The 23,151-nt window shown below is 35.1% G+C and overlaps 3 protein-coding genes across 4 annotated transcripts; 1 reads left to right on the top strand and 2 right to left on the bottom strand.

Moving 5' to 3' along the window:
• Positions 1 to 2,663: 2,663 nt before the first annotated feature.
• Positions 2,664 to 5,514, top strand: LOC127808191 (protein IQ-DOMAIN 17-like). The gene is made up of 5 exons (XM_052346609.1): positions 2,664 to 3,626; positions 3,735 to 4,043; positions 4,177 to 4,383; positions 4,467 to 4,574; positions 4,663 to 5,514. The coding sequence occupies exons 1-5, from the start codon at positions 3,495 to 3,497 to the stop codon at positions 5,272 to 5,274; spliced, it is 1,368 nt and encodes a 455-aa protein (XP_052202569.1). The 5' UTR covers positions 2,664 to 3,494; the 3' UTR covers positions 5,275 to 5,514.
• A 302-nt stretch (positions 5,515 to 5,816) lies between these two features.
• LOC127808221 (growth-regulating factor 2) lies at positions 5,817 to 8,243 on the bottom strand. The gene is made up of 4 exons (XM_052346661.1): positions 7,751 to 8,243; positions 7,395 to 7,565; positions 6,958 to 7,282; positions 5,817 to 6,722 (listed from the first exon to the last, which is right to left on the bottom strand). Exons 1-4 carry the CDS (start codon positions 8,037 to 8,039, stop codon positions 6,149 to 6,151), a joined length of 1,359 nt encoding a protein of 452 aa, XP_052202621.1. The 5' UTR covers positions 8,040 to 8,243; the 3' UTR covers positions 5,817 to 6,148.
• An 11,782-nt stretch (positions 8,244 to 20,025) lies between these two features.
• On the bottom strand, positions 20,026 to 22,779 carry LOC127797835 (uncharacterized). 2 transcript variants are annotated; one of them, XM_052331003.1, is made up of 3 exons: positions 22,573 to 22,779; positions 20,511 to 20,654; positions 20,026 to 20,262 (listed from the first exon to the last, which is right to left on the bottom strand). In XM_052331003.1, the coding sequence occupies exons 1-2, from the start codon at positions 22,693 to 22,695 to the stop codon at positions 20,556 to 20,558; spliced, it is 222 nt and encodes a 73-aa protein (XP_052186963.1). In that variant the 5' UTR covers positions 22,696 to 22,779; the 3' UTR covers positions 20,026 to 20,262; positions 20,511 to 20,555. The 2 variants fall into 2 exon arrangements, with proteins under 2 accessions (XP_052186963.1, XP_052186956.1); XM_052330996.1 differs by lacking the exon at positions 20,026 to 20,262 and having other exon boundaries at positions 20,362 to 20,654; positions 22,573 to 22,777.
• Positions 22,780 to 23,151: the final 372 nt, after the last annotated feature.

Genomic DNA, 23,151 nt, shown 5'->3' on the forward strand with positions numbered 1-23,151 from the left:
TACTTGATTTTTTTATTATTTTAATTATATATTTTAAAATATAATTTAACTCATATACTTTAACATTTTTTCAATAATTGAAATTTTTTATTATTTCAATTATACATTTAATTTTATATTTTTGAGTCAGTTTAACTTATATATTTTTATGTATAAAAAATAAAATAAAATAATAAAATATACGACACATTCTATTCATATCAAAACACACAAAGATTAAATTAATTTAAGAATGTATGGCTAAGAATGTAATTGAAATAATGAAAAGTTTGAATTAATATAAAAAAAATATTAAAATATAAGAATTAAATTAATTTAAAAATATAAATATAAAAAATTAAAATAATCATATAAAAAAATATAAAGATACAGAGAAAAATATATAGATTTGGGAAAGTTGGTCAAATGCATGCGTTTGATTCTTATTAGTCGTGTCATCAAAGCCGTCAGAGGTGCCAAAGAATCTCCACCAAACAGAGCCGTCCCATATATAAAGTTAATTATAATTTTATAATCATATATTTGATATCAAGAATGTCACTCTGATAATACGACAGTAACAGATTTTTCTTTTATTCTACATCGCTATAATGGTCTTTTACTTTCCCATTAAAAAATACAATGGTGTGACGGTAAGATTAGACTAACGTTAGTCAATGATATTTTATTATTCACGTTACACTTAAAAATCATGAAGATTAGGCCAAAGATATTTTTTATATCCATGAATTGTTACTTTTTTTTTTTTTTTAGAATTATATTTTTTTTATAATTTTAAATGTGTTCGTAAATTTTATAAAATTACTCATTTAAATGTTTAGCCAACAAATAATATACACACAAGTTGATGCGATAGTTTTATAATGTCTTCTTAAATCTTCTTCCTCTTTTTTTTTTTTTTGGTGTCTTTTCAATTTCTTTTTTTTCTTTCGACAACCTTTCAGATGAAATGCTGACCTATGAAAAAAATCGTTCAAGTAAGATGAGATGAAGCTAGAACTTGTCGAAGATGAATCGGACTATGGCAAAGAGTGAAATCGACCCATCAACGATATCAATCCCTAAAAGGTTGTCAAAGTTGTCAAATAGGGAATTGAGGAGACATCAAAAAATTATCACATGAATATGCATACGTGTTATTTATTGACTAAGTGTTAAATGAATGATTTTACAAAATTAAAGATATAGATATAATTTTGGCCATCAAAATTACTGTAAATAACTATATAAATCATCAACCATAACATTATCAATCTTTTTCATAATAATAAAACAAAATCACACGTCTATCAATCCTAAAAAATTATTCAATAGTCCTCACCCCTACAAACCCATTAAGCACCAAATAATTTCTCGGTCCCTGATCATGAAGATTCGTATCGGTACATGGCCCTATCCCTTAGGCTAGGAGGACCAGCTAGCCCACTGGCCTGAGAGGTACAAACCTGTAACAACTTATATATATATATAGGCTTGGCTTAACCACTAGTATAGAGAGCAAAAGAGAAGGATGAGCGATGCCAATGCGCCAACTTCCACTAACCCAAACCAGTCCCACCCTCCCTGCATCTGCATGCGTGCTGACATTACACTCTCTAAAGCTCTCTCTTTTTTACTTCGAACGCAATTTCTTCATTCCCTTTATTGAATTTGCCTCCCAAATCTATCTTCCTCTGTCCAAACGAACCTTCCCCCGCCTTAAGCTTGTTTTATTCCCCCCCAATATATATATATATATATATATCTTGTCTAAACTGCACTCATATAACATCTCACTTGTAATTATTAGTTCCCTCTTCAAGTACTAGCCAGCAAATGGGAAATTGCTTTGCTCTTTGCAGACCCAACTCGAAATCTTGTGCCGGGGTTCTGCAGATCGTGAAATCGATGGGTGGAAAGACGTCGGAGCTCACAGAACCAGCAGAAACTGCCGCAGAGGCCTCGCCGGCGGCCGGCGAGGTGAAGAGGATCAAAGTGGTGATAACAAGGCAACAGCTTCAGGATCTGTTGTCCAGACAAGTGGTGTCGGTTGAGGATGTTATATCGGGAGCTGCAAGGATGAGCAGCCATTGTCTTTATCTTGATTCGACTTCCTCCTCTTGCTGCTGGAAGCCTAAGCTTGAGCCTATACCTGAAGGCATTTGAACGTCCATTAATTAATGTAGCTTGATGAAGACAGACTAGCTAGCTAGCTTCTTAGTTTCCAAGATGTAAAATAATGATTGATTTTATGCTCTGTATCTGGGTGGGAATTAATTTTGATGCTTAGGAGAAAGCGGAGGCAACACATGACATGGTTATGGCAAACCTTATCATGGTGCCCTCGTGAACATCCTCGAGATATTTATGACTTGGCCTATAGAGAGAGTAGTCTTCCAGCCGAACAAGGTGAGCGATTGTTATGGACCATCATGATCATGGGACGTGTCAGTTCTCGTCCACTCACCCATTAGAATAGAAATAAACTCATGAAAACTGATAATATGATCAAAGGTACTCTTCAAGATTAAAGTTTTAAAGATGATATTCAGCAACCAAAGATGGACTTGTTTTCACTTGCTTTGAAGGGTATTCTGTAACAGTATCCTTCCTACCTTTATTTGATACTCAGCAGTGAACAATTACATATATAAGAGGAAGTTCTCTTCCGAGAAAAGACGAAGGCCCGGCCCAGCATAGGCGGAGGTGGCAGTTTCCCAGAGAATTGAGGAGAAAAGAAAGACACCCCAAAATTTTTAGCAATTCAACTACAGAAGAACACAACTCTTCATATATATATGTGTGTGTGTGTATAGCGCTTCTTTTGATTGATGTGGTCAGCTTCTCTGAGCAACTACTTTTTCCCTCTTTGCTCTCTCTTTCTTTTCCTTCGATAGGGAAGTGGCAAGTGGGAATCTTGAGCTGGGCATGTCCATGAAATCGACCAGTGAGAAGCAAAAAAGAAAAAGAAAAAGAAAAAGAAAGTCTGACTCAAGATCAGAAGCAGAATGCTTACTTACGCCTTTGAATCAAGAACAGGAGAAAACATATATATATATATATGTATGTATAGGAAATATGTACTTGGAACACGTGTCATCTATCACATAAAACAATTGACATATAGCCATGAGAGTTTCTCAGTTGTTTTACAGAGAAAAAAAAAGGGAACTCTCTCTCTCTCTCTCTCTCTCTGCAGCTTTCAGCATTAATTCTAGAGACCAAGGACTCTTTTCATTTCATGCTGCATCAAAGGCCTGACAGGAATACCATTTTATTCCAGTGCAACAAAAGAATAGACATTCTTTATGAGCACGACTCATAAGCTTCTTTGTTACATATATTGGCATTAACATTATGCAAGCTCTGCTCCAAACATTCTGGCCTTGTCAGTTCCTCGTTAGAGGATTTTCCTCACTTTTCTTAATTTGTTTCCCCTCTATATAAAATTCCAACTGGTCCCTGATCTTGTTGGGCTTGTGTTGAGCTCGAGTACTAGAACTGGAAGCTTTTTCATGGGGAAGATTGGAACTGGAGGAAGCTCGTGGTTGAATGCATTGAAAAAAGCTTTCAGGTCTCCGACGAAAGACAACCAGAAAAGCAGCAGCAGGAGAAGAGAAGAAAATGAACAAGAAGAAGAAGAGAAGGTAAACGCTATTTAAATTTTAATTGTGTCCAGTTCTAGTCCATATGATCTCGTGTCGGATCGGACGAACATGAACTCATATCTGTGACAATTTTGTGGGTTTTTGTAGAAGAGAGGAAAGCAAAGGTGGATATTCCACAGAGCTTGCATTTACGAAACCACAATACAGCACAATGAAGCCGCTAATGCTTCAAGAAGTGCTAGTGCGGCAACTTTGCCGGCAAATCCTGTGCCAGAGGTGGCTGCCGCCGAGCAAAGACGAGCCTATGCGGTGGCTATAGCGACCAAAGCTGCCGCTGAGGCGGCAGTTGCCACGGCCAGAGCTGCAGTGGAAGTTCTCCGGCTAACCAGGTCCGCCATTCTCGCAAGACAACATAATGCTGCCATAGCCATCCAAACGGCTTTCAGAGGATATTTGGTAAGCGCTAGTTAAAGGTGACTATTAGGTTCACAGAAATTAAATAACATACGCAAAAGCTCCCAGTAAATTGCAGACGTGAGATTGGGTGGTGAGAGAAGGAGTTTTGACAAATTATAGTATGATTCTACAGGCAAGGAGGGCTCTGAGGGCGCTTAAAGGGCTGGTGAAGCTGCAAGCTTTAGCAAGAGGCAACAATGTGAGAAAGCGCGCAAAAATGACTCTCCAATGCATGCAAGCGCTTGTCCGAGCCCAATCTCGAATGAGCGACCAGCGTAAGAGGCTATCTTATGAAGGAGTCATGGATTCCATCTTCATGGCTGATCATAGAAAGTCCATTGTAAGTAACGTTTTGTTGCAGAGCGGAATGCTTCTACTTTTATGCGAGCTTTGATTGATTAGCTTTGCAACTCTGAAACACAGTCCAGAGATGACTGCAGCGGTGAAGATGACTGGAATACAGTAGAAGAGGTCAAAGCTATGGCTACTACTAAACGTGAAAAGGCCCTTGCTTATGCTTTCTCTCAACAGGTCATCAAATCCATGGCTTCTTTTTCTCTCTGGAGTTGAGTTTAATTTGTAGCTTCAGCTTAGTACTAAAATTTCTGAACGGTTTCAGATGTGGAGGTCTGATAAGGGCCCAGTCACAGGCAGCCAATTAGCGGTACAGGAGAAATCGGGATTGCTAGACCAGTGGATGACGACAGGCAGAAGTTCCTGCGACCAAAGACGGGCGTCCCCAGTGCATGAGGTTCCCCGGTTTGCAACAAGCAGAAGTTCCTGTGACACGATAAAAACAGTTGAAATCGACACTTCCAGGCCTTACTCTTGCTCAACCCCCAACTTCCAACAAGAGCCATTTCCATCGCCTTACAAACCAAAACCTTTCCAAGTACACTCGGCCAGCCCACGGTGCATAAGGGAAGACATAAACTACCTCAAAGCTCAGACGCCAACCCTGCGCTCCATTCATACCAGTACTGCATCTACGCCCAACTACATGGTTGCCACAGCATCGGCCAAGGCACGGGTCCGATCACATAGTGCACCGAGGCAAAGGCCACTGAGCGACAGACCAAGTTCAGCCAAGAAACGCCTATCTTTCCCTGTTCCGGACCCTTCAGTTGAGGTGGAGCAAAGGTCTAACGTGTCCTCGTGTTGCCATGGCTGTGGTCACGAAGTTTCTTCACCTTCGGCTGCAGCCGGTGGTGTTAGGAGGTGGCTGAATTGAACTATTTTACCCAAGATTTAAGGGAGAAGAAGCATGCTGAATTGAACTATTTTACCCAAGATTTAAGGGAGAAGAAGCAGCTGGTTGAAAAAAGCTCTGTGCTCGGAAATAATCCTAAGCAAATGTACTATGCTTACATTGAATGCTTTGCCTATCAACTTCGTTTGACGCACATTTTTTCTATTGTAACTGCTCTGAAGTTGGGTCTGAAACATTCAAATTTCAGTAATCTTATCAGAATTAAAGTAGATAGTCACTCTTAAAATTCACGTAAGATCAAAACATTAGCCCCAAATTACCATTGAAAGATCAAGTCAAGTGGATAAAATAAGCATCTTGTTGCTACCAAATCCCGTAAAACTCTATGCATCAGGACTAGTAGTTTGAAAATTTCCACGGCCTTATCTTCGGACCAAGATCAAGCATTTTACCAAAATTAGAAGGTAAAAACCAAAAACATGGATCATTGTGCCAGCAAATATTAGTGTCAGCAACTTCTACTTTCTGGTGAATCCAGCAGAAACCAACAACCTTAGAATCAATTAGAACAATCTTAATATATATTTTTATATAGAGAGATTTGAGGGCAATAACCTTGTAAGCCCGATCAAGTCTGTAAAATTTTCGCAAAAAAGTGAAATACAACTGTACCATGAGAAAAGGGGACCTTTCTATAAAGGTCTATAGTAAAACACACTATATTACAGATCTAGATAAGGTCATCAGATATGTAATATACGCGTATATATAATAATTGGAACCTCTAAAGCTCGGTTTCCACAGGTAAACAAGAAACAAACATGACAAAGGTTGTAAAAGAACCGGGTCCAAAATGAACAAAAACCACTCTGAAAACATGACAAATTGCTCAAACTCAGCTCAGCCACTGGAAAGGCATGATCTTTGAGGCTGCAACCGTTGGGCTTGTGCAGCCACTGGCATCAGACGGAGATGAGGGCCTGGTAGAACCCTCATTGCAGGGAAAGGGAAAACTTGGAGCCGAGTTCTCAGTAACGCTGCTATGGTTTAAAACCTCGGCCAATGGCCCACCGGGTGTTGCGGAATCCAGCCAAGAAACCGGGTTGACCCAGCTCGAAACATGGGGCTTTTGCTGATTATCCATTTCCTCGTCGAGAGTCATGGCCATTGAGAGAGTGAGAGAAGAAGGGGAGAGGTTATTGCTGTGTGAAGAAACAGAGGACTCGTTGTTGCTGTTGTTGGCGTTGAGATCTTCATTTGACCAGGCATCAATGAAACCCCTAGGAGTTTCGATTTGGGGCTGGCTGTGGAAGCCAAGAAGATCAGGATTCGCAAAATCTGCATACGACATCAGATTCAGAGGCTCTTGGATGCAATCTTGCTGGAAAACAGCCGAGCTTTCACTTGTCAATCCTATGTTTGTCTGTAAGAGATGCTGCCATTCTTGCTCAACAGTCCAATCCAAGCCCCTTCAATTAGCCAAGCCCAGATCAATAAATCAAGCAAGGAAGCAAAACCCATAATTTGTAAAAACGTGCACGAAGCTCCCGCACACGAGGCTCCGGCAGAGCCATAATTGCATATAACCTTCCTCTTTATCTTTTTGTGAAGAGGCAGTTTTCCCAACCCAGAACCGTGATATTTAGCAACCTAAAATCAAAACCCATAATTTGTAAAGCTAAGAAGAAATTAAAGAAAACTAACCCATTGGGTGGTTGCATGGTGGATTCAAGAAGGCGAGGAGAGGAGGAAATGGGGGAGTGAGAAGTGGGCTTGGGAGTAGGTGGAAGAGCAGAACGTGGCTTCTTGTTGCTGTTGGTGGTGGTGAAAGGGGAGTGAAGTTCCACAGGCTTTCTTGAACGGGGGCGGCCTCTGTGCATGTGGCGCTCGCAGTATTTCTGATTGGGAGCCACATCTCTCGAGCACCTCCACTTCTTCCCGTCGGTTCTTTTGCACCTCCCTGGCTCCGGATCTTTGCTGTTGGAGAATTTCAGGCTCAGATTGAACACAGAACAACCGCCACCACCCACTGCCCAACAAAGCAAACAAACCAACACCACACATCAAATCATCCAGACAAGAAAAAAAAAAACTAAGAAAACAACGTCAAGAAGAGAAAGAGAGGGTTTTTGATTGATTACAGGAAGAGTGTGAAGCAGCAGCTGCAGGATCCTGATCACTGGAACAGAGAAGATAAGGGGGCACAGGAAGAGAAGCCACCATATACTTGTAGATCATGGCTTGTCTCTGAAGCTCCTTCCACTGAGCCATTGTAAAAGGAAACCCCAAAGCTGCCGCCATTCCTCCTCCCCCTACAAAAAAAAAAAAAATCTCATCTTCAGAAACACTTTCACTGTTTCGCGCCCTCTCCCTCGCCCCCTCTCTCCCTCTTATTTAATCAAAACCCACATAACATAAATGAGAAGAAAATTTTGGTTTTAGTCTTGGTTTTGGCTATAGCTAGGAGGCTGACATGGAGAAAAGAAAAACAAGTTACCTGGGGATCTGGAAGCGGTGGTGGAAAAAATGTCAAAAGACTGGAAAGTCCTCCTCCTCCTCCTACTCCTCAAAACTGAAGCAGAAGCAGCAGCAACAGCAGCAGCAGAAGCCGGAGTAGAACCATCATGATGGTATATATGGGTGCTGCTGGACCAGCTGCAACCCACAGCCACCTCGTTGCCTCCGCTGTTAGAATTAATGGGCCCACAGGAAGAAGGAGGAGGGGATATCGTTGCTGTCGATGATGATGATGATGATGGACGGTGGTGATCATCATCCATCATCATGATGATGAGGATAATGATGGTGGGCCATCATCATCATCTTAATAAGAGGAGGAGGAGGAGGAGAGAATGATCCAACGGTTGATGCCTTGACCGAAACGCAAAACCCACTTTCCATTCTCTTAAAAACCTCTTTTCCCTAAAACGGAAACTCCCCTGCCTGCTCCATACAATCAGCAAACAGGAAATCCTCTCTGAGCTAGCCCCGTTTTCTCAGTCAGGCTTCCTGATCATCCTAAACTAAACTCTGCTTTTTCTTCTTTTTTTCTTTATTACTTTGTGGGTTTGGAAAGAGTTAAAAATGATAAAAGGGGGTTTATTTGAGCTGGGGCCTTCGTAGGAAGCGCTTTTGCCGCCATTGTCGCCCTCTGCCTTGCTTCCATGTTACCAACATTCGCACATTTGTATTATATTTTCTTACACACACACACCATATAATAACAGTAAAAAGCAACTTATTTCCCTTCTCTCTCTCATTATTGCGTTATCTATCGTTTTCTGGATGTAAAGCTGGCCACCGTACTTGTTTATTTTATGCAGAAATGAAACAGGATTTGAGCTCCACCAGACCAGAGTGCGCTAGTGGGGAGAGTAGATAGTTATGGGGGGAGGGGTCTCTTGTTTACAACTTAATTAGCAGTATTCCCTCGTCAAATCTGAATGAATGAACAATTTAAAACAGTGTATTCCCTCGTCATCTTAATTATAATAAGAAGGAAAAGACTCTTGGAAGTGGATACGTCGGGGCACTGCGCATTGATAGGCAACGTTGTAGACAAAGGTCCCCTTAAAGCCCACTGACTCATTGACATTGATTTGATTGGGAAACCATATATTAGAAAGGCAAAAGACAACAAAATATCTCTCAACTTTGACATTTTGGCCATTTAGTCCTCCGAACTTTAACTTTAACTTATTGTTCTCTTTAACTTTAATTTGTTAGTAATTTGCACATCTCAACTTCTAATTTTATAATAATCATATATTTTTTTGGTCCAATCAACATAGTGCATAAACTCACACATAATTGATGAACGTCATATTTTGCTTCATTTTTTCTTACATCGATCAACCTCTTATTTTTTTTTATCGTCGATCAATCAAGAAATATTTTTATCAAAATTTTTCTAAAAAATAGAAATATCAACACTATTCAAGGTGAGAATGTCAATAAGTTCAGGATTAGTAAAGACAATCATGATGGAGTAGGGTCATCCACGGCTACGAGTTAAAATATATTATCTTTTTTTAACCAAATCCTCTTTGAGCTTATCATTTTTTTTATAATATTTAGGAACTCATTATATTGCCATAGAGATTTTTTAAAAAAGTCAGAGGTCATTTATCTTGGGTTTCTCCTTCCTCACCACCAACTGAACTCTTGCATTCCTTGATGTCGACTGATCTTAGTCCCTCATTCCTTGTTGTTGATTGATCTTGTTTCTTTATTTTTCATCGTTGACTAATCTTATTTCGATCACATCAGACGTTTATAAGTCACGAGTTATATTTTACCTATTAAAGTGTGTAATTATTATAAAATTAAAAATTGAGAGGCCCAATAAATTTAAGTTAAAATTGAGAGGCCAAACTACTAAAATACCAAAGTTAAAAAAGTGACAATTTTTATGCCTTTTCAAATGATAATCTCATTTTACAGCATCTGATTAAGTGAGATAATGTGATTTGCATTTAATTTATTTTTTCAATAAAAGGGATAGGATTGAATGATTTTATGGGTTGATTTTTGCATGACGTGACGGGGGGGAGGGACATCAAATAAAATCACGGGTCAGACATGGGATACTGTAGAGGAAGGAAGGAGTTGAAAAGTGAGAAGCCGGGGAGGGGGCCCAATCCGCTGCGCAGGCGTCCAGAAACGGGTACGATTACACTTGCCCCCCTCTCCCCCCCAAAAAAAAAGAAAAATCGCCGTTAACGTACACGGCCTGCCGTCATTGACCGTCATCAACATCGAATCCGTCCTCGGCATCCAGCATGGGACGAGGTGGGCCCCGCTCTTCTCCTAACAGAACAGAAAACACCCACGCGCTTCTCCAATGGCGTCATTTCACCTCACCTCCGCGGGGTGGGCCCCGCCGCAGTAAATAAAATTTTGACGTGAAAAATGAAAAGTCCCATTAAATGATTAAATAACTAAATTAAAAAATAACAACAAAAGAAAATAGATGTTGGCTTTGGTTTTTAGGCTAAGACTATTCACGTGCGAAGATCTTCTCCACGCCACCGCCTTCCCTTATTGGCTCAAAATGCGGTAGCTAGAGGACACCATTAACCCACGATTCGTTTTACGCAAAGAGCTATGATGACTTTTTATTTATTTATTATTATTAATATTATTATTGTGTTTTAAATTTTTAAAATCAATTTATATATAAATTTCTACATAGATGGTTGTTGGTTATTATAAATATTGGTTAAATTTATATTTTTATTTTTTTATCCCAAGGAGGGGCGGGGGGGGGGGGGGCATGGAGATGGAGTGGAGCAAGGAAAGGTGGGGTTGTTGTTGCGGAGCATTGAATATGATGAGGAGCCGAAACAAGCAGTAAAAATCAGGGAATTGGAGGGGGGATTGACAGCTGTATCCGAATTCCAACATGTCTTGTCCCCATCTCCCCCCAACTTGTACGCACCGTCACTCATTCAATTCCTGGATTGATCATATAAGTCATAGCCGCATGACTATCCATTTATTACTACTATTTTTATTAATAAATTTTATCACCTTTCACATTTCAATATATATTTTATGAGTTAAAATTAACTATTGTTTTACAAGATTATAATTATATTTATTTATCGCTAATTAAATACTGTGCTTAAGACAATAATTAAAATAATAATTATTACTTTTAACACTTGTATTGCTACTCTTTTTCTTTTTTTATACAATGAATCCTCCCGGGAATGTAAAAGGGTATGAATAGGTCCAATAATTGAACCCACCCAATCAATTAAAAAGACTCAATAAGCTTAGTTTTAATGTTTTTTTTTTTTTTTGTGTTTTTTTTACCTAAGTAAGTAATAGTGAATAAGGTTGTGTTATAACCTCCGATCCAACACTCTAAGCTCTTTAATTACAGTTTCTAACTTGTTAGCCAAATGATGAAGGATGGGATGGGATTGGGGAGGGGGTGTCTCCAGTGGGAGGGACAACAGAATGGAGTAGGGGAAGAGAGGGGGACAAAGGACAAATGTGGGTGGGATTCCTAAGCTACCCCCGCCAAGGAAACACAGCCAATGTATCATTTCATATCACACATTCAAGATTATGTTACACAACCCACAGTCACTATAGTTAATGCCTCCTGTTCCAACAGCCCCCACCATGTGGACGTGGTTGAGGTGTGGCCATGGATGGCATATATGGGCATCATGGGCCCCCCCTCTCTCTCTTATGACTTATGTCCCCCACCACCACCCCAATGCCCTCCCCCTCCCGGACCCAACATTTCTCTTTTCCTCTCTTCTTCTCCTCCTCTTACACTTTCTTTTGTCAAATGGATTTTACAAATAAGAAAATCTAAAGAATGGCCCATTAATTAAAAAAAAAAATCAAATACATATTTTAATTTTTATACTTATATATTTTTTGTTTAAATACTTATTTTTTATTATTTTAATTATATTATTAAATTATATAATTTCGAATCAATTATACACTTCGCCACTATTGATCTACCACGTGTAATGCACATACGCTAAATATCTAAATTATCTCTCACATGAGTGCAAACCAACCACTATCTTCATCACAGTTTTTTCTTTTAGTGGTCAGCAACGAGGCAAATGTAGGCCGCTGAGAAGTGGCAAGCAAAGGTGTTGATGGTAGGAGAAGGCGACAAGTGCAAGCCATCATCAGTTGAGGAAGGTGGAAGGCCAAGAGGCAATTTCGCCAACAACTTCATCTCCTTGACTTCCATCTTTCCCGACTGACAATGGCGTGCACTTGACGCCTTCGCTTGTCACCTCTTGATGGTTTGCACTTGTTTATCGTTGGCCATTGAAGAAAGAAGATATGGCGAGTATAGTGGTTGTTTTACACGTACACGCGTGAAATATAATTTGAGTATTCTAACAAATTAACTGTAGCGAAGTGTTATTAAAACAACAAAAAGTTTAAGTAGTTAAACAAAAAAAAATGTATAAGTTGACAAAAGAACACACGGATTTATGTTTAGCTAATGTTTGTAATTTGTAAATTATTGAGCATGCCCATAAGTTTATTTATTTGTATGCGAAAAATAGTAGTTAGAAGTTTTCATTATTTTAAAAAGAGAGTACTTTAACTATAACTCATATATTAATTCATTGATAATACTAAAAGTTTGAGTAATCACTTCCAATAATGATGTTATACCAAGAGCGCAATGCTTTTGTTAGGCTCGATATGGGCTAAGCTGGAATTTGCCGGGGCCTTAGGCCATTTCTAACGTAGAGCCGCCATGTTGGCTAAGCCAAAATTTGGAGAGCAATTCCCACAATTTTTGGTCCAACGTTGCTTCCTACTTGTCTTATTATTCTTCAAATTTTTGTGGAGTTTCAAAAGGCTCCCTATAGTTGAAGAGTAATGTTTTGCTCCCTGCATTTCTCCAACGACTCTCTTTGGCTTTTGAGATTTGAAGAAACGCCTCCAACGGGTCTCTGTTCCATCTGAGATTTGAGGAAGACGTCGGCAACGAGCAATAACGACGATGATAAGCAGTAGAGATGACAGTGAAGAGCAGCAGCGACGACAATGGAGGAGAATGAGCAACGACCACCAGATTCGCCTACCAGTGGCGACACTTCCCTCTTCTAGCAGCGGCGACGACTCCCTCCTTCTTCTAGATTTGTTATTTATATATTGTATTTTATATAAACTTTGTATATATTTAAGTATTGAGTTCATTATATTTTGAAAATTCCATTCTTCTTCGGATCAATTTACGCCCATCTTTTCTTGAGTGTTCATTTTGTTTTTTATTAATTAAATCAATAGTGAGTTATTTAAATTTTATTATTTATATAGTAATTGAAATTTTCATCCAGTATTTTTGTTTTATTTGTTTATTTTCTAATATTAAGAAGTTCTTTAGTATACAAAATTTTGTTTGATTATTAATTATTTCTTGTCTTGCTTGATTTTAAGTTAAGATGTGTTTGGTTAACTAGAAGAATGTTTAGATTTTGTGTGTGCATGTATTTTATTATTTTGTATATTTGATTATTCATTTTGTGTTTATTTAATTATTGATTATGTATACGTGTATCGCATTATTTCAATATAATGTTTTTAAACTGATCCTAAAAATGGATGTCAAAGTTATTCAATTAGATTATTTAATGTTGTATTAAAATAATAGTTATTGTATCACAAGAAGAGTAATTATTTTCATGATTTTTTATACGTAGTGTAACCAATTAGCTTTTGTTTACCATGGAGAAAGATAATGAACCATACTATACAAATTTACTAAACGACAACCTAAATATTTTTTACGAGTATGCAAATGTCGCTACCACTCCATCCCATCCAAACTCAACACTCAAAGAAAGCCACGAACAAAAAATTTCTCAATGTAAGAGAATTTAATGCTCGTGTCAGCATGGCTAAATATTAATATTGATGCTATACACAGTAACGATCAAACAAAATAAATGTATTAAAAATGATTCATGTTTATTTCAATCAATATAAAGAATTTGAATCTAATCGAAATCTCAATTCATTGATGCATCGTAGGTCTACAATTCAACTTACTGTGAGTAAATTTTATGGATACTATAACTAAATAGATGACATAAATCAAAGTGGAACAATAGAACAAAATAAGATAACCTTCGTCGCTATCAGAGCCGACCCTATCCCAGGGCTACAGCCCGGGGCCCATGGCTGAGGAGGGCACAAAGTTTTTTTTTTTTTAGAGTAGTGCTACATTCTCTACCTTTTAATTTTTTAATATTTCTCCTTCACCCACTCATTCTCTCTCACAAACTCTCCCTCTCACAAGCCCCTCTTCTTTCTCAACCCATTGTTCCCCCATCTCTTTCTCTCTCTCACACACATTACTCTCTCTTCGTCTTGCCTATTTTTTTCCCTCCCTCTTTCTTTCTCTCACGAACACCCCCTATCTATCTCATTAATTAAACACATCTAGTTAATTTTTTTATTAATTAAACAAATCTAATTAACTCTCATTTCTTTATCTTATTAATTAAACATATTAAATTAATTAAATATTTAAATTATAAAATTAAATAATAATATATTTACAATACATGTTCTCTATTAGTGATATTAAATTTTTGTAACTTAATAAATTAAATTATTTGTTCAATCTTCATTTAATACTATATTTTACTCTATTATTTTAGAACAAACAAATTACATATTTGAAAAAAAGTTTTAATGAGACCTCAAAATATTCTTCTTTATCTTTTGTAAATTCTTATAATTTTAATAAAATATTAGTTGATAATTTTTTTTATTTAATTTGTATAAAGGGGCACATTTGAGAAAAAAATTGCCCTGGACCTTAGAAAACTCAGGACCAACTCTGGTCGTTATTTGATACTTGCTAATTATTAATATTATATTGTTAGTCATTGTTTTATTGACATTATTATTTAATCGTCTACATTTCTAAAGTAGTAGAGATGTACAAAAGCCTACAAAAATCTTCTTTCACATTTCTACATTGCTAGCATGAGTTGCGACATACACCCAAATTCGTCTCGAGTTATTCGAAGAAGAAATCTAAAATTTCTGAATATGCAATTTCTACAACATCATTGCCATCTAGTCCCAATTCACTGAACTTGTTTGATTTTGATATTTAAATCAATGAGCCTTTATTGGAACAACCAATGGAAAGAAATGTTTCAAAAAAACGTTGATAGAAAAAAAAAATTAAGGTAACAAAAGTTTCTACTGATTCAATTATAAAAATGTTGACGAAAATTACTGAAAAACGAATGCAGTCCGAAATATTATTACTTAACAATTGAATGAGATATTAAAGCTGGAAAGAGAAAGAGTGAAAATAGAAAGAAAAAGGGAAGAGCGAGTAAAAAAAAAGGAAGAGCGAGAACAACTGCTTTATGAAGAAAGAATTATAGGCGTTGATACTAGTAATATGGATGAATTTCAAATTGAATATTACAATGGTCTCAAAATTATTTAGAAAAAACGACGTGCAAGGTTATCAGATTTGTAAAAGTAGTTGGGATTAACGTATGTATTTTTTTCCTTTAGTAATGTATGGAGTTGGGATTAAGTGACTTTCATGAACATTAATTTAGTAATGTATCTTTTCCTTTTAGTAATGTATTGTTGTTGTATTTAGTATTGATGGATATTTCTCATGAGTGCTAACTCGAAATTGACTATTTTTTTTTCTAATATAATAGAAATGAAGTACATTAATTTATTTGATGAAATACATTAATTTATTTCAAGTCGAATGTTTATCATACAGTTCTCACAAATGCTCCATAATATCATTTTGGAGTTGTATATGAGTCTGTTTGTTTCGAATTTGATGATGAACTTGTATGAACTCTATAACTTCACTTATGCGATTGCGAGACAAATCAATTGTTGAAGTAACATCAACTACATCATAATTCAAATTCACATCTTCATGAATTTTATTATGTTCATCTTCAACTATCATATTGTGCAATATGATACAAGATGTCATTATATATTTGAGTGTTTCAACATTCCACATACATCTCGATCCACGTACTATTGTAAATCATGATTGTTGGAGTCCAAATGTTCATTCGACATCCTTTCTAACAAACTCTTGTTGTGCAGCAAAAAATTTCTTCATATTCTATTGAGAAAATGGAATGGTTTTAACAAAAGTACGCCATGAGAGATATATATCATCGATAAGATAATATCCCATGGTATATTCATGTCTATTGATAGTATACGAAACTTCAAGATCGCGACCTTTTACCAATTTAAAAAATACATAGGATCTATCTAGCACATTAATGTCATTTAATGATCCCGGTAATCCAAAAAATGCATGCCATATCCATAGATTATAAGAAGCTATTGCTTCCAAAATAATAGTTGGTTCACGAGCATGACCTGTATACATTCCATGCTGTTGGTCCTTTAGGATATGGCCACTCAAGAAGGAGTGAATTAAGTGATTAAAATTTTTCTCAATTTTAATAAATATTCTTGATTAATGATTTTATTGAAAAATATATATTTGATAAATGTAATAAATTATATTTGAGATTAATAATAAATATAAGCCACAAGATATAATAAAAATAAATACAATAAGACACAAGGCAATTTATAGTAGTTCGATATCTTTACATACATTTAGTCCACTCTCCCAAGGTCTAATCACCATTGAGGTTCCACTAAAATAATTTCACCAAGGTTTTCACACTATCTCACATTGGAAACTATATACACACCTAGATTACAACGGGTTCTAGGCAACCACTGCACCAAGGTTTCCTTCCTAGCTTACCTTGAAAACTATATTCACCTAGATTTTAATAGTTTTAGGAAACCTATACAATTCACAATGATAATTTAAATGTTATAAATAATTTGTCCACACTTATACACAAATAAACAATTAAGAATAAATTATATAAGGCAACAATATTTAAATGAATAAATAAATTTATAACCTCAAATGGAGAAGTTCGGATTTGTCGTAAAAGATTTGAAAAACTTTTCTTCTCTTGTCTTGTGGCTCTTCGGTGGATGTGCAATAATAATTTGAGAGTCTCGGATTGCTTTGATGCTTTGTTTGAGAGCGTTTGAGAGCTTTCGGGTGCTTTGGATATGCAATGGAAGCACTTATATACTCAAAAAATAAGTTTGAGAGAGTATTTATAAACATTTTAGCCACTAAAGAAATAGTTAATATGAAGTTTGAAATTCAAAAAATATTTAAAGTTTCTCAAACAATAAGAAAGCATGTCTCACATTTAATTCAAAATAAATTTACTTTTTGGGTGAAAAATCAAGATTTGAAAATTCAAATATAAGTTTTTGAGACATAAATGATTAAAACAATAAAATATGTCTAAAATCAATCTCTTTTAATTCAAAATAAATTTATTTTTTGTATGAATAAGAGAAAACATGTCTAAAAACAATTATCCTTTAATTCAAAATTTAAAAATTCAAATATAAGACTGTGTTCTCTTTGTTGTTTTCAAATCATTTTTAATTTTTGATTTTCTAAAATAATGAAAACGCATTCTCTTTACTATTTTTAAAAATGTATTTTTGAAAATAAAAAAAATTATAAAGAAAACTCAAAACAACAAAAAGTTGTTTTAAGTGTTTTCATCTAAAATAAACTCTAAACTCAAAACATATTTATTTATTTATTCATATTTTATTATTATAATGAGAAAAAATATTACAAAATTCATTAACTTTAAAATGTATATATTTTTAATAATATATTAATATTAAATATTTTTAATTTACTGAATTATCAAATTTATTGAATAAAATATCATTAAAAATGTATTTTTAAAATTTTAAAAATAACATGTTTTCTAATTTTCTATTTTAAGAAATAGTTTTTCAAAATGATAAAAAAAACGCGTTTTTAATTTTTTAAAAACAGACTACCAAAACAGAAAACTAAAAATGAATTCAAAATTCAAAACTGAAAATTGAAAAGTAAAGAGAACGCAGCCTAAGCTTTTGAGACATAAATGATTAAAACAAGAAAACATATCTAAAAGCAATTCTCTTTTAATTCAAAATAAATTTACTTTTTACATGAATAAGAGAAAATATTTATATTATAAAAATATTTTTGTTAATCATCAAAACTTAATTAATATGAGCAAATTGGCTCAACACATGCTATGCAGTTGGGTAATTTTTTCACTTTCAATGCATACAATCAATGCTACCCAACATACCTGAAAACCCACGTTGCTCAACCACACTCATCAACTTTGCAATATCACTAGTATTTAGCTGCCTCAAATATTGCTCTTCAAATACTTCAACTACTGCTTTCGCGAACTTCTTCAAACTCTCTATTGTTGTACTTTTTTGCAATCTTAACATATTCATCCCCAACATCTGCAAGTGATCCATATCAAGGTTGTTAAAATCGGGATTTTAAGTGGGATCGACAAAGGGTCCATAAAATCGGATCGTAAAATCGAATCGTAAAATCGTAAGATTTTAGAGATAATTAAAAATACCCTTTAATTTTTGTAAATATATGTTTATAATAATATAATTTTGTAGAAAATGAATTAATATTATTTAATAACTTGATTATTCCTTATTATAATTCAAAAAATAATACTTCCCAAATATAGCTCAAAAACTAGCAGGTTGGTATAGGCAATTTAGAGGCAAAATATAGGTAATTTAGAGGTAAAATATAGCTTAAAATTCTTTAGATGATGCTTCCAATGTCTTCCATTAGATTTAGATTGTAATTTTTATTTGATTTAATATTGATTAAATCAAGTAATATCTCAATTTGGGGTTGAGTGGTCCATTAATTAATTACTTGTTTGTCTTGATTTACTTATGCAATCAATGTTAAATCAAGTAAAAATTATAATTTAAATCAAGTAAATTGGAACTTATGCAATTAATGTTAGATGCTATGTGACATTAGAATTTATGTAATCAATGTTAAATCAAGTTCCAATTTAGAGGCAAAATATAACAATTCATTGCATAAGTTCTAATGTCAGATGTTATGTGACATTGAGACGTTGGAAGTATCCTCTAAATTACAACTTAAATCAATAGAGGTCTTTGAATCGTAAAATCGTTTGGGGATATTTGAAGCGTAAAATCGTACATGTAAAATCGAGATTTTATAGGATTTTATCCCAAATTGGATTTTACATGGGATTTGAATCGTTTGGGGGTCTTCGAATCGTAAAATCGTACGAGTAAAATCGGGATTTTAACAACAATGATCCATATGCAAGTATCCTTAATGCAGCTGTCATTTTTTAGAGTGATGATATTTCGGGAACTCTTATGGCATCAAATCTTTGAACAAAATATTGGTCATGTGTTTTAATTGCTGCTTGAATTCGTAGAAATAATGATCGATGCATACAAAATCTTCTGCGGAATAATTGTGGTAGATATGTTGGGGAATTCGCAAAATAATCCCGATAAAACCTCTTATGACCTTCACCTCTATTGCGATTGATGACACGGTGGTTCAGCATAGATCCACCATGACATGAAAAAGAACCGTGATCCATATGTTGAGCATATTGTTCAACTAAAGCTGTAGCAATAGTCTCATTCGTTTTATCGTCTTCAACTTCTTCATTGATAATTCGAAATAACATACGGATGTTGTTGAACATGATGGCTAAAACGAGATTATTAAATATTGGTAATGACAGTTGGTGTTATAGATTTGTGAGTTGTGAATTTTTTGACCCAATCTATCATTTATTTATAATGCATAGGAATACGACTGTTGTTGGAATATTTCAATGGAATATAGCTGTTGAATTATGACCATTAGAATATTCTATCAGAATATAATCGTTAAAATATGACCGTTGTTAGAATCTTCCAATAAAATATAGCTGTTAAAATATAATCGCTGTTGTAATATTCCATTGAAATATAACCGTTAAAATATGATCGTTGTTGAAATTTTAATTTTAATTTTAACGTATTAAAATTTTAAATCTTGAATTATAAAAATATTTCAAATAATTTTGTTAAATAATTATTTTTAAAACATATTAATAAATTTATTCACAAATATATTAAATATTATAAAAATTTAATACCATCATATTTATTATTAAATTATCAAATAATTAATAAATTTAATAATAATAAAATTATAAATGAGATAAAATAAATAAAATTAAAATTTATTAATAAATAAGTGAGATAGGGAGTGAAATAAATAGGAGAATAGGAAATGTGATTCGAGTCCGCATAATCTTTTAGCAAAAATTAAAATAAAAAATAAATTATTTATAATATAATATGAGGTGAAATAAAGAGTGTGGTTAAAGATGGCCTAAAGGATTATTTTGGACATCTAGTAACAGCGTTAGGAGAATCATTCCAGCAGAGATGTTACAAACTCCATGTGCGTGTGAGAAGATTGGTCACATTGTCAGCAGCTGTGTCATTGCTTCGTTTGGTAATAACTTGATCAGTCCGACTTCAAGGCGAGTAGGTAATCTCAAGTACCTGAATATTAGGGCAGTTGCTGGAAATCAGGCCTTCCATGAGAGAGGACGTAGGACCTCTACTAAAGTTTAATGATAGGGGTAAAACACGAAAGAAGAGTGCCAAAACAAAGGAAATCCACGCGACATTCCATAAAGAGCATCCATATATGGTCTTGTTTTTCTTACTAATGTGATGAAGTTATCATCATAAGATGATCAAATGATGTATAATTGCTGACAAAAAAGTACAAAATAAGTGCAAAGTACCCATAAAAGGGCGATGCAGTGCCGAAACATAAAACCCTCGGGCATCTAATCTGCTGCTGCTTCCACAGGTTTTGAAGCTTCGATTTCCTTTAGCTTTTCCAGGGCAGAAATGCGCCCGTCTAGTGACTCGTGCAGTCCTTTGATCTGAACAAACAAGTACGTGAGTATCATAATCTTATTGGATCCTAATTTAAGATCTGCAGTTGGACTTGGAATAATCCATTACCGTATCTATTACCAAACAAAAATCCTCAACACAAAGTGCCACGTACTTAACAATACTGAGCAAAATTACTTCGAAAAAATGTTAATAAGATACAAACAAGAGGAGTTGATGATCCCACCTTCATAATGAAGGCTTACCACTGAAAAGGCAAGGCCATTCTCCAGCCCTCATCCCCAGAGTGACTGGTGTTGGGAGGGAGTAAACTAGACACAAACCTAAACAATGGTTAGCACTCACAAACTGGCTTCTCTCAAAGTCAAGATCCTCTATTTCGCACTCAGCAAACCTAAGCATTTGAGTATTGCGCCAAGCAATGGACTCTAATAACAGGATAGCTTATCATTGACTCCGCTTAATAGGGGATATTTTCCAAGTCCCAGAGATAAAATCAACAACAAAAAGCATGGTGTCTTTTTGTACTTTTTAGTAAATAAGCTACCCTCTTCCTTCCAAAGCTTGCTGGCTTCACAAGGTTAAGACAACAAATCTCCACAAACTGCACAATGATAATGGTGTCCATCCGGCCCTTGCTCTGACATTGCATGAAAGAAAATATAAGACTTAAAGTCTAGGTGCAAGGTTCATATATCAAGGAACTTTTTTGGATTTCTATCAGAAGTTGATCGATCAAACATAATTTCCGTGGGCAGGCACTGATAATGATAATTTTGGAAGCCATGTTTTTAGGGGGAAACAAAAAAAAGAGAACCAAATTGTATGGAAAATATTTCTTATATTTGAAAGTTAAGGAAAACGTGAAACAGGAGGAAAATATTTTGGCCAGCCCAGATCATTGACTGGAATATGAACTCAATGTACGAATACCACCAACAATGATCATTGACCTCTAAGTTTCATGACCTCATCAGGTATGCCACCAGCCGTTGTTGATTCCCACTCTGTTCACTTCCCCACCACAAATGCAATCACTCGCTCCTCAAAACACTAACCCTCACTTTCATTTGATTTCAACACATAAACATTAAACAATCTTCCCCAGCATTGTCAGAATTAGTTAAATGATGGTCCAAAGATTCCCAGGTGGTTCAAACATCGGTAATGCATTTTATGGAACTATTCCCATTACCATCCTTCTCATTTTCTTTCCTTCCTTCTTAATCCATGAACTATGGAATGACCGGTCCTGGTGAAAAACAAATTGATGACAAAGCAAATTCCATGAATGTCTTCTCATGGCAAATCTTCCAATTGAGGCTGCCATGGGATATTAAACAAAATCTGCTTTTCTTTCTCTTTGTTTCCTACCAATGACAAGATTAAGTTTTGGAAACCAACCAGCATAGCTTATTGACTTTAGACGAGCATGAAGTTGTCTCAAAATTCCAAAAGATTTTGCTCATTTTTGTTACTATAATTCTTTGTAGCCCGTTTGCTTATTCTCAAACTTTCAAATCCATCAACTCTGAATTTAGCTAATGCATTAGGTCAATAACTTATTTTTATTTGGTTGTAAGAATGAAACATCCCAAAATGTATAAATTCTGAATTCACGTAATCATGCCTTCCCCCTCGCCCCCTTTTTGGGGCCAAGACAAAGCTAAATGAACTCGGTGCAGATTAACAAATTATGAATTAATTCACACAGAATGATTTATTTTAGAAGTAGGGTTTCATCCCCAGAAAATCAAAACAATTTAGGCATTTCGTAAACACAAGACAGCTAGAGGGCAAACATATGTGAAGAAGAACATTTAAAGCATTGAAAATTGATAACAAAAGAGAAATGAGAACTTGTTGACAGAAGGAAAAGAGAGATCAACGAAAATTATACGATGAAGAAAAGGATGAAATTTTTTCGTTTTTTGGGTTTACTACCTGTTGAGAGAATGAGCGATGAGCAACCTTGTAATCCTCGTGGAGAAAGTAGAGACCCAGGAACGACGCCGTCGCCGCGCCGGCGAAGAAGGACGCCAATCTCACTCTCAGGACGTAACCCATCGCTCTCTGGTTCCCTGTCTTCTCCTTCCTCCTGTTTGGATCTGATCGGTTTTGATTCCAAAGCTGGCTATCTCCCAATGATTCTTTTCACAGTTTTCACTTGTCACTATGGTTCTTCAATAGTAAAATTAATTCTTAATCTTATGGTATTAATAAATATATATTAATAATATAAAATTTAGAAATATAAATACATTTATTACTATTAATAAAAATATTTAAATATAAAAAATATAATTGGTGCATTCTCATATTAATATTTTTAATATTTAAAATATAATAATATTAACATTATCTAAATTGTGCTTAATTGAAGTTTTGAGAGGTTCTATTAAAAATTTATGTGTCAGTAAATCACTATTATTTGAAAAAAATTTATAGATTTAGAAGTCTCTTTTCCAATTGTATGAAAGACCTTTTTGAAATATTATAAATTTTGAAAAACTTAATTTAAGA

This window comes from Diospyros lotus, chromosome 1, assembly GCF_014633365.1.
Source record: "Diospyros lotus cultivar Yz01 chromosome 1, ASM1463336v1, whole genome shotgun sequence".
Taxonomy (NCBI): domain Eukaryota; kingdom Viridiplantae; phylum Streptophyta; class Magnoliopsida; order Ericales; family Ebenaceae; genus Diospyros; species Diospyros lotus.